The sequence below is a fragment of the Belonocnema kinseyi genome, chromosome 4 (assembly GCF_010883055.1).
Source record: "Belonocnema kinseyi isolate 2016_QV_RU_SX_M_011 chromosome 4, B_treatae_v1, whole genome shotgun sequence".
Classification (NCBI taxonomy): Eukaryota; Metazoa; Arthropoda; class Insecta; order Hymenoptera; family Cynipidae; genus Belonocnema; species Belonocnema kinseyi.
Window position 1 is genome coordinate 3,830,358 of NC_046660.1, and position 12,404 is coordinate 3,842,761.

At 33.9% G+C, this 12,404-nt stretch overlaps 1 protein-coding gene across 8 annotated transcripts in view; it reads left to right on the top strand.

Moving 5' to 3' along the window:
• The window catches only part of LOC117170579 (collagen alpha chain CG42342), a 100,473-nt gene that overhangs the window by 71,179 nt on the left and 16,890 nt on the right, over positions 1-12,404 (top strand). For 7 of the 8 annotated variants that reach the window (XM_033357424.1, XM_033357429.1, XM_033357426.1 and 4 more), the window contains 3 exons: positions 9,952-10,041; positions 10,593-10,637; positions 10,963-10,989. The exons of the other annotated variant lie outside the window; for it this stretch is intronic. In XM_033357424.1, coding sequence (XP_033213315.1) covers positions 9,952-10,041; positions 10,593-10,637; positions 10,963-10,989 — 162 coding nt within the window. The remainder of the gene's footprint in view (positions 1-9,951; positions 10,042-10,592; positions 10,638-10,962; positions 10,990-12,404) is intronic. 8 annotated transcript variants of the gene reach the window in all.

Below are 12,404 nucleotides of genomic sequence, written 5' to 3' on the forward strand. Positions count from 1 at the left end.
CTTTAAACAGAAAAAAGTCTTTATGCAATTTTATTTAAGGACATCTAATTTTTATTCTTTGGAAATGTTCCAAAATTGTAACATTCCATAATTTTAATACTGCAAATACATAGCCTTCAAATATAGTTGTGAAATTGCAATGCGCGATGCGCATGCACTCGGACGGTTTTAACATCTCAATGTGTTTCAGTTTAACATAAAAATATTTTTACGCCTAACATCTCAAAAAGATGTTAAATGATTGGCATGAATATCTGCTTGTTAGAAGGTACAATCTTACCCTTTAAACATTTACATTTGAATATCCATTTTTCTCCGTGTAGCTGATCCAATATGGCAGACATAAAATTCCGAAATCTGTTCACGATTCAGACATTCTACGCTCAACATGACCCAGAGACCAAATGACGTGGACGTGGTAGAATTCTCTCTCCTTCGGAGTGCTTGAATAGAGTGAGTCCCCTTGCCTGTTACTAAAATATGAAATGAATCCTTTTAGTGATTCTTCTTGAAACACGGATTACAGAATGGTGATTCACATTCTTTCGAGAAAATTCTGGTCCTCATGTATTACAAAATCTCATATCCGCCATATTGGATCCTTTATTTTCCTAAGGGTATGTCTATTGGATATCGATGGAACCCTTTTTTTTCAGTTCATCTATTCCGATCACTGTTGATCATAATCAGGTTAGATTCTCAATACTCGTTTGCATCGAAAAAAAATTTTATGAAAAAAAAATTCTGATTTTTTGGCACTTTTCTCAAAATTTGGAGCCATATTGGATTTCCTACTGGATCAAACTCAATTCTGACCATAGATTCTTGAAGAGCATATGCAAAACTATAAGGAAACTTGGTTTTCGATCATAAAGTTCTCTTTTTCAGTCATGAGAGTGAGGATTGAATATAAGTTAAAAAATCTGCCCGCTTTGCGGGCACATTCTCATAGCGCTGTGCGCGCGGCCCGCTTCGCTCGCTAGTTTGAGCGCAACTACGCCGCGCGACTGTTCATTCTCGCGCTTCGCGCTCTATAATATATTTGTCTGGCACTCCGCACTCGGTCTTTGCATTACCCTCCACATTTGTGCACAGATCACAAAGCGAAATTTTCTACATTCTATGTTTAAAACTATTATGTCAAATGTCTATTGCAATTTTTTGTGTGCACCTTGATCTGGTACTGCTTGTTCAGATATTGCAAAATAATATTCATATTTTATTTTTCCTTATCCTAATAGGGCCCTGCTGTGGTTGTTTAATCATTTTCCCTTTTTACATTCTCATCATTTAGGATTGAGAAAGTATTAGAATTGTCGGAAATTTGACATCACACTTTTTCAACGGATCTCCACGTTTCGAGACCCCCTGTATCCGAAAATCAGGTTTTCACGATGGCATCTGTCTGTCTGTCCGTCCGGCCGTTCGCCTGTAAACACGATAACTCTCGAAAAAATGTACGAATCAAATCCATCATTGGCACACTTTTTCTAGGTCCTAAAAGCACATTTTGAAAATTTTTGAGACCACTTTTTTCTGAATTTGAAAATTCTATGAACGGATATTTATAGTATTAAAAAGAACAAAAACAATTTATTCTTATGACTTTTTACGATAAAAAGAAAATTCTCAGAGTTATAGCGTTTTCAAGATTTTTTTAATCAACCGAAAATCAAAATTTGAAGCCGAAAAACGCACGATATGAAAAAAAGTCAACAGAAGAAAAACATTTCTTTTTGAAATCCCTACAAGATTATCATAACCAATTTTTGGATTTTCTTCAAAAATCGAAAATTCAAATTTTGATTGCACAAAAAATAATGCAAAATAAAAAAAATCTATTTTGTGGACAAACTATGTAGGATACGAAAAAGATGAATTAACAAAAATGATTATCCGAACAAAGATCTACAATTTCGTTGAGAATCACTTCTTGATAGGACGCGTACTTTTTGTTTTATTCGTGAAAAATAACGTTGAAAAAAAATAAAATAAAAAAAATGTGTGGAAAAACGACGAAAGTTACAAGAAAAAAAATCGAACAAAACCTGTTTACAAATGTCTGTCGGAAATCGAGCGCGCAGCACGAGTGTCACGATGAGAATGTGTACGTCAAAGCCTACAGAACTTTGAGAGACTCAATCTTTGACTATATGTAATTAAGTAGACAAGTCAGAATATGAAGGCGCATATAAATACTGTCATCTAAAGGAGATCTTTTTGATAAAGCTGCATTCAAGCATTCCAAATTCAAAGAAGAAATATCAGAGCGCGAAGCGCGAGGTAACCCATTATCGATCAAATACTGTCATTCAAACCCCTCATAAACTACAATCATAAAGTGAAGCTGAGCCTTTTTTTTTTAATCTGACATTAAAGTAGGTTCTTGAAGCACCTACGGCCTTGTCGATTACATTCTCATTCCCATAATCGCGCTTCGCGCTCTACTTTTGGATTATACAGGCTCTGATTTTTAAAAATGTGGGCTTATCGAAAAATTCGGCTAAAATAGTTTTAAAATATAATTGGTATCTAGTGAAAATTTTTGGATCTATGAAAAAAAAATTTTTTTTTCTATTTTTTAAAGATTTTCACATTTTTGAAAAGTAATTAACTTTTCTCATTTTCATCAAAATTAAAAATTTTATTTGGATAATTTGCAGGTCTTTTACCCATCTATAAGAAACTTTGACAACAATTTATAAAATTTCAACAACAAAAAATTTTGAAATTTTGAAAACGCACTCAATTTTTTAATTTTTGTTCGAAATATATGATTAACGAACTTAGTCTTTATTTTGGGGTCCTTCAGAAGTGTATAAAATGCGGACTCGATTGGACAAATTCTTCAAAAGTTAGGGTGGCTATTACATTCAGGTAACCACACATACAGACAGATGCACAGACAGACAGACGCCGACAAAATTTTATGAGTTTCGGATTCTGTGCGCGCCGAAATGTAAGGATCCGTTAAAAACCAGAGTAACATAAGAATCTTAAAATTCGTAATTTTTAAAATAATGCATTTTTTAAAATTTCGTTCTTGTTGAAAAATGTTATGGATGTGATTTTCAAATATATTTAATATTTATGAAAAATTTCCCTTAAACTTTCATTATTTATTTATCAGGAAAGCAGTTTGATCTATTTTTTAATTATGAAAGTTAATCATATAACGTTTTTAATTTTCATCCAAATTCAAAATGTCATTTAGATAATTTTCAAGTATTTTTGTCAAGTATCGGAGACATTGGCAACATTTTCTGAAACTTGAAAAAAAATTATCTAAAATGTTGAAAAAGCTCTAATTTTTTAAATTGTGTGCTAATCGAAAAATTTCGGCCAGACTAGTTTTAAATGTATTTGGTATCTACTGAAAATTTTGAATAAAATTTTTGGATTTATGAAAAAATCATTTTTTCTATTTTTTGAAAATTTTCGAAAAGTATATAACTTTCCCAATTTTCATGAAAATTAAACATTTTATTTGGATAATTTGCAAGTCTTTGACCCATCTATGAGAAATTTTGACAAACATTTTTATAAGTTAAAAGAAAAATTGAAAATTTTGAAAATGCTATAATTTTTTTAATTTTGGGCTAATCGAAAAATTCTGGAAGAATAGTTTTGAAATATATTTGGTATCTCGTGAAAATTTTGAATGAAATTTTTGGATCTATAAACAAATATTTTATTTTTTGAACATTTTCAAATTTTTGAAAAGTATACTATAACTTTTCTAATTTTCATCAAAATAAAAAATTTCATTTAGATAATTTGCAGGTCTTTTACCCATCTAGAAGAAACTTTGACAACAATTTATAAAACTAAAAAAAAAAATTTTTAAATGTTGAAAATGCTCTCAAAATTTTTTATTTTGGTTCGAAATATCTGATTAACGAACTTAGCCTTTATTTTGGGGACCTTCAGAAGTGTATAAAATGCGGACTCGATTGAACGAATCCTTCAAAAGTTAGCGTGGCTACAACATTCAGGTAACCATACATACAGACATACAGACAGACACCGATGAAATTTTATGACTTTCGGATTCTGTGAGTGCCCAAACGTAAAGATCCGTTAAAAACCAGAGATTTAAAATTTGGACGATTACATTACTTTCTCAGGAGTGAGAATGTAAAAATTGTGGTTCTCGGTCGTTAATGGGCTAATGTTGCATATATTATGTATTGAAGAGGTTCATTCTTCTGAGATTGATCTTTATTGTACTCGGAATTCATTTTCTTGTGATTTTATTTTCACGAAAGAAAATCAAATTTGGGATTAACTAGTTTTTCACACTAGTGGTATTAATTAAAAGAAATGTGAAACACAAAACTTGAATCACACAATAAGAAATTCCGGAAGCTCAATGCGAATTCACTTGTGTAAGACATTTTTGTCACCGAAGTTTCTTCGAAAGACTTTAAAAATCTTGGCGTCTTGACTCTTGATGGGCTACATTCTTCTCCGCCCTAAACACTAACTGTTGTCAGCTGTAGCACCCCTCCGATGATGTTTATGTGAACTATGTTTAGAATTGGTGTGAGTTGAAACTGCGACACAACTTGGAGCAGCATTAAATGCCATTCACCCCAATCAATACTTTTTTGCGCGCGAAAGGCATCACAGAAAAAACGAAAGTTGAAATTTCTTGTAGGTAAATTTTGGAACAATTACAAACTTAATATATTTCTGTTAAAGTTTCACCTAGGTTAGGATAAAAATTATGACGCCATCTATTGAATCATACTCGAGTGAAAAATATTTGAATAAACCATATAGATTCCTGATTTTTTTTAGTAGGGATCGATGTAAACTTTACCTCTCGTTTTTTCTATGATTGTATGGAATTCAATTTGGTGGTGTATCGAACCGCATTTTATGGTATTGATGGAAACTTCATTTAAAGCATTAACATGTCATCAGTTAGTTACCTTCCAATGTGTACATATTCAAAATAATTGAAACGTAACGATATATTATACAATAGAGTGCATTCAATGGAATTTTGGGGAAAAATGCACTTGATATGCATTTAAAGGAATGCCATATGACATATGGCCTTACTTCCTACCTCACCTTGAACATCACGCCGCCCTCTGGAAGTTTTCGCACATTATTCAATGAAGTAATATACTTCGCTCAGAAAAATGCTCGTTTCTGGTAAGTTGATGTACATAAGTTTGATTTCCGCACATCTATTCCCCATGCAGATTTATACTTACTAATCATCGTCCTCACCACGTGCTGCTGCTTGAAGTTCTTGCAGTTCATCATCCGCCACTCTTTGCCATTCTTCCCCATCCAATTCTGTTTCGTCGTCCTTCTCTTCTTCGTCTTCAATTTCTTCATTCTGCCTGACATTCGCTCTCATCCGGCTTCCTCGTCTATTTTGCATTTCGGATATGGTCCTTATCTTGAAAATTTACAAATTCGTAAAAATGAGTTCAATAATAGTTATTTATAAAGAGGTTGTTCTTCTGGATCTTCCTCCTCCTATTCTCACATATTCTCTAAATTTCGGCGAGTGAAATTTCAATCGAAGAGAGTGAATCGACACTCCTGAAGTGTGAAAACTCAGCTTCTCCAAACCGAGAGGCATATAGTAGTGTACATCACTTCGGTAAATTTTCCCTTAATCAGTACAGAAAAGAATTTAATAATTTTAGAATCCCCTTCACCTTCATTTGTTCCACGCTGTGGAACAAGCCTGTTATCTAACTTGGTATATTTTCGAATATTGTATGCATTGATATGCAACAAGCTTTTAGTTTTTCTAAATTAAAATTCAGACTAGCGATGAAGTTATAAAAATTTAAAAATTCGGATAAATACTACATATAACAGCAGTAGTGCAGTTGGAAAAGCAAATCAAACGCATGCAATGACTTCCCACTTGTGTTAAGATTTTCGATAGAAATCAGCAGGAAAAGTTAGAATTCATGAGAAAGTGTTGAGAAATCGTCAGAACTTGGTTTCTAAGAGTAATGCTTTTATTAGGGGCCCAAAAATAGAATGCCATAAATCCGAATCCCTTTTATCTTTCCCAGGTTATTTATACTTTTTATTCATTTACACTTATTTGTGCATATTCTCTTTTTGCTTATTTTTAATTATAAATATTTATATAGGAAATTATTTTGAAGATAAATCTGAACATTTTGTTTGTTTTGGCATATCGCTTTCTCTTAGCACGACACATCACATTTATCTCAACTTTTAATTGTTTAGGAAAAATGTTAGTTTTCTGAAATCGGCGAAACCCGTAGATTCTGAATTTCTGCCTTTAAATCTGTACATGCAACATTAAAAAAATTATTTTAAATTTTTTCTACTTTTCTTCTCTTCTATTGTGGCACTTCGTGACTTTTGTTTAGTAGGGTTGTTTTTCGTCTTGCATATGCGCTTGAAGAATAGCCACAATGATACCAATGTAGTGTATTAAAAAACGAGAATTTTTCTGCCTGAAGTATATAAACTTGAAAAGGTAAGAATTCTTCTCGTGGGCCGAGGATGACGTGATTCCTAGCGTAAGGTAAGAGGAGGGATATGGAGATCTGGCCTCTTCTCTTGCCTTACAGTCTTACACGGTGAAACATGCCACCATCAGTCCTCCAAACGTATCGTACATTCTATAAGATAATACACAGTAATGCCATAAGATGAATTTTAAATGTAGATGAATTTCATTTTTGCATTCAATTAAGTAAGTCCTTAATTTAAACCAGAAGTGGAACTTAAGCGCAGTGTTTCCTATCTGATCTACGAGTAATATGACGATTAACTGACAGGTATATTGAGTTTAGGATGATTTTCATTCGCGCGCTCTGAAACTCAATTTGTGCTGGCTGAAAGGCGTGCGCGAAATGTGATGCGCAAACACTTGGACGGATTTCGGTGATTTTAGAAGAGGCGCCAAGAGAGCCAAGAGTGGCCAATATGACGTCAATAGCGCTGGATAGTATCGATCAATACTTAGCTTATGTTAGTCGCTTCTTTAACGTTTCCTATTTTGATATATGTACTCAGATCTACAACGGATTTTTATTATGAACGGAATAATCGTACATATGTGATTCTCACATATGTGCGCTGATTCTTACTATGCGCGCGACTCGCTTCGATCGCAAGTTTGAGCGTGCCTAGAGCGCGCGACTTTCAGTTCTCGCGCTTCGCGCTCAATGATATATTAATCTCAAGCTTCACGCTCGATAATGTATTTACCTCGCGCCAGGCGCTCGATCTTTGTGCAGACTTTTAAAAACTAAAGATGAAAGTGTCGACAACAGTAATTTGGTAATTGTGAATTCTCTTTTGTTAAAGCTCCTTCGGCCTTAACGAACACATTCTCATTACGTATCTCGTGCTTCGCACTCGCGTTTATCCCTGAAATTTTATATCATTCCCATAAATTTATATTATTACAATTGATAACTTAGATTGGTATTGAAACAGAAGTAGTTTCATTGTCCTGTTTGAGAAAAAAAGGATTCTTGAAAAAAATTTTGTTGTTAAACATTTTATACGCAACTTTAATCGTTTTTCCATACACTGAATTTACTCATTTCAAAATCAGAATTTTTTATTTTTAAAGAAAATTCAAAACGTTTTTATAATAATCTCTTAGGGTATTTAGAAATCAAACTTTTTCCTCTCTTGCCTTTTTTTCATATCGTCCGTTATTTGGCTTACAAGGTTCATTTTCGTGTGTATTTTGAAATTTTGTAAATACTTTAACTCTGGTCATTTTTGGTTTAATGAAAAAAGTCATTAGGATAAATTGTTCAACTTTTTGAATACTATAAATAACCGTACAGAGAATTTTTGAATTTCAAAAAAAAGTGGTCAAAAAAATATAAATGTGTCCACTTTTTGAATTTTTTAATGCAAAATGGCTGGCTAACGAACTTGACCTTTAGTTTAGGAAACTAGACGATTGTACCAAAGGGCAATCTAATAGATTAATTTCTTCAAAAGTAATAGTGTTCACACATAGACATACATACAGACATACAAACAGACTCGTTTTTAAAAACCTGTTTTTCGGATTCATTGGGTCTCAAAACGTGGACATTTGACAAAAACTGGGGGGGGGGGTCAAATTTTACACAAATCTAATATCTTCTCTGATGAGAATGTAAAAAGATATAAAAAAGGGTAGAAGATTTACGTTCTGTACCTGGTAGCTTGAAATGGATATAAGTGTCTTGTTTAGTGTATATAATCTATAAAAAATTTAAGATGATATAAGGGATAAAATTCCCCAGATGAATAATTTATTCAATGCTCACACTTAACAAAAAATATTTATTTCCTAAAATTATTCAATTTTTTATTTTATATTAATTTCATGTTTCTAATAATTGAACGATACCATCATTAAATGTAACTGGCGAATGATCCTTTTGGTTACATCTGAAAGGCAACCGCCTTTTTCCACTGAAATTCAGATTCTTGGCGAATTCGATTGAGATTGACGCATTCATAGATTTCCAGATTTCTCAGTGAGTTGTCCCTTGCTTCGACTTCCTCGTCCTTTTCTTATTAATCTTTGTCATTTAAAGCAGTTTAATAATTTTCAGATCAAAATGCTGTTTTTTCGTATAATTGACTAGTAATTCCTAAGAATAGAAAAAACAGAATAGAACGCTTACACATGAATTTAGGTCATTCTATTTTTTTCTGACCTGCATCTTCTCTTGCTTCTTCTTCGTTTTCGGTTTCATCATTTTGTTTGGCATTCGCTTTCACCCAGCTTCTTTTCCTATTTTCCATTAAACATACCTTCTCCTAGCAATTTTAGAACACATCAAAATGATTTAAACAATGTTTAACTCCGGGAGTCATCGTAGCTCAGACGATATCGTGATTGTTTATGTTCCACAACTGCAGCTTTGGGAGCCACACTGGCGCGGTTTCGGTTCCCAAAGTAGGAAGCTTGACTGGATGTGTTTTCATAAAGCTTCGCTTCAGTCTCTTGATATGAAACCCCACAGATACTCTGAGTTTTTAATTAACCCTATAGTACAGTCGTTAATGACCCTGGCAGTTTATGCGAGTATATACATTCAATTAATAAAAACGTTTAACTCAAAATTCTTTTTTTCGTATACGGTACTGGTAATCCATAAGAAGACAAAAAGTAGAGTGATACTGCTACACATGATTTTGTGTATTTTATTCCTTTTTTTTGCACCTGCGTCTTCTTTATCTTACATATAGGTGTTTTAAAATTTTCGTGATTTCCTTTCTTATTGACATCTCTCCCCCCCCCCTCTCTCTCTCTCTCTCTCTTATATATAGATTCTCCTTTTTCATATAAAAAACTTGGGTTCCAGTAGTGTAGAAAAGTATTTTTTAAGCCTTATACTTTTGGTTCCTTTAGAACAATTTATCATCTTACAGCTTCCTTTGAATAAAAAATTGCTTATAATAGAAACCCCCCAGTTTGCGAATCATCCACCATTGTTTCTGATTTCATGCTCTCATCCTCTCTCTCTCTCTCTCTCTCTCTCTCTCTCTCTCTCTCTCTCTCTCACGTGTTCATTGACTCTGCTCTTCATAATACTGATTTTTATCTAATTCTGCTTCTACTTCATGCCTGTGAAGTGGGTTAGGGGGTTGGAGGGGGGGAGTAGGAGGAGTGGGGTGCCTGTCCAAAGTGGTACCTCCTTTACTATGCTCATGGGATATATTTGAATGCATAAGCATATTTAAAATTTAAAGTGAAATTTTTACTAAGACGTGCAAGAGTGAGTGATGTATCCAAGTGGCTCTCATAAATTCATTTTTCTGTTGCATCAGCGAATACTTGTAAAATTCGGGAAATTCCATACTAAATACCATAATAATATCGCAACTTCACCTCTAACCAGCACATGCCTTAAATTTCTTCATTTATGTCTTTCAAAAAGGGTGTTAAAAATGTTCTACATATTCTGTTATCAGGGAGTTCCCGGGCCAAAAGGAGAAAAAGGAGATTATGGAGATATTGGTCCACCAGGACTCATGGGTCCCCCTGGTTTACCTGGTCCTCCGGTATGTTTTATTATTTCGTAAATACTAAACATACTAAAGTTACAAGCACTACATACTAACTACTGCATACTAAACTCTAAAGAGAGGCACAGAAAAAAGGGGTTTCTCTTCGAATGAAAAGAGCAGGGTGAGAAGTTTACTGAAACACAACTGAACAACACAATCGACTTCTTTCGAGCCACAAGAATATTAAAAGCAAATGCGATATACCTTAAGCTTAACTGAATAACAATTGCATTATAAAAATTTTATTAAGTTTGAAGCATTCTTCGTGACTGAAGTGAACCCAGCATATGAAAGTTCAAACTGAGTTTGTCTGAAAACGAGCTGTAACGAAATTGAAACCCAAGTTTTTTCTGTAGCATGTCGTCATTTGTGAGAAATTAATGCTTATTGCCAAAGAAAAAAATGAAAAGAAAATATTAATTTTTGTGTGTTATCGGTTTTCCACATATGACCAACTCTCCTTGTAAGTTAGTATTTATACAATTATTTTCTTCCAAAAAGTACACAAAAATTTACAAACATATTTATCTCTTTATAAAAATTAGGGTTATCCAGGACAAAAGGGAGAAAAAGGAGAAAAGGGCGAATCGGTGAGTAAAATAGTCGATAATTATTAAAATCAGCAATCAGACTTTTAGGATATTTTGCTTGTAAATATTATGAAAATTTACTTATTATATGTATGTACAAAAGAGCATTATTGTTATTGGGGAAATATTTCTCAAGGAGTCAGAGAAGTTTTAAACTTGCAAAGATCTACAACTCTTCATTTTAAAATGACCTGGAGAATAGATCATAGAGAACGTCTCATAGATAATTTTACAAAAGTCAATAAATTTAAAATGAAGCACAGTATTCTGAAACACTAATATATTTTTTGTTTTATTTCATGTTGACGGCACTTGACATAAGCAGAAGTACAAAAAATTAAGACGAAGACAGGTATATGTCAAATCATTTATCTTCATTTATGCACAGTTTCTATTCGTCCAGCTTTTTTGACGAATGGCCTTGGCCGGTCAGACAGATAGATCCCCCTTTCTTTTTTCAGCTCTGCCATTCGATTTTCCAAGGTTTTTAGTATTCATACGAAAAAGCTGGTCGTCTAGCCAGGGCCTAATTTACGAGGGTCATCCCAAAAGTAAGTTTCCATATTGTCACATAAGAGAACTAAAAGAGGTAGGGAGCTGCGAAACGTCTCACGACTTTCGTTTGGATCTAGATTCTAGGTAACACTGTAAAAATTGCAAATCTCCGGGTTGCATTGTTTATAGCCTTTTCATTTGTGAACATGGTTATCTATACCTTGAGCTCGGGTCCGATTTTAAACTGAGTTCTGTGCTCAGTTCTGTGATAAAGTTCCCGGGGTGGGAACCCAGGCGGAAATATTATATGTACTTTATGCACAGTGTAAAGGATTAAATATAATTATATACTTTCTCTATAAAACAAATGAATATTATATATAAAACTTCACACTATATATAAACTATGTATAATTTTTCCACCTGGGAAGGTGTATCACCAATGAAATTCATCAAAATATTGCTTCTGCTTATGGTAGAAGTGCATTGAGTGTCCAAATGATGCGGTAGTGACGAAAATTCTTCTCAGAAAAACGTGTTTCTGACCACGATGAGCCTCGTAGCGGGCGTCCGTCGACCTCAAGTTACGAAGACGCAGTTCTGGCCGTGCGCAGCGTTTTGGATGAGGATCGGCGCCGTACCCTTGACCAAATCGTTGAATTGGTTGAGTTGATCGAATTCTTCAAGATGAGCTGAATTTGACAAAAGTCTGTGCGACAACGCCAGGCCTCATTCCGCAAAATTGACCCAACCCAGGTGAAAAAGTTATATATAATTTATATATAGTGGAATAAGACAATGATATTTTTCGTCCACTATATATGTAAATTATATATAACTTTTTTACCTGCTGGGAAGACATGTGAACCAATTTTGATTGGGTTTGTTTTCCGGCACCCTCCATAGTCCCCATATCTCAGCCCGAGTGACTATCATCCATTCCCAATGATTAAAGCCATTTTGGGGGGCAAACGGTTCTCTAATGATGAGGAAGTCAAGAAGCCGTTGACGACTGGCGGCGCAATTTGGATCCGCAGTGGTAGATATACTATGGGTTTGAAGAAACTCATCCTGCTTTACGAAGTATCAGGAAAGACTCGGAGCTATTTTGAAAAATAGTTTAAATCCGTAGTTTTTTCAGCCACGAACATTTTTCTTGAATGAATAATTTTTTCGATTTTTTTCAAAATGGGGAAAGTTACTTGTGGAATGACCCTCGCATGAGTGCACTTGAAAAATTAATTTTCACAATATGAAGAATACACGTGTAAT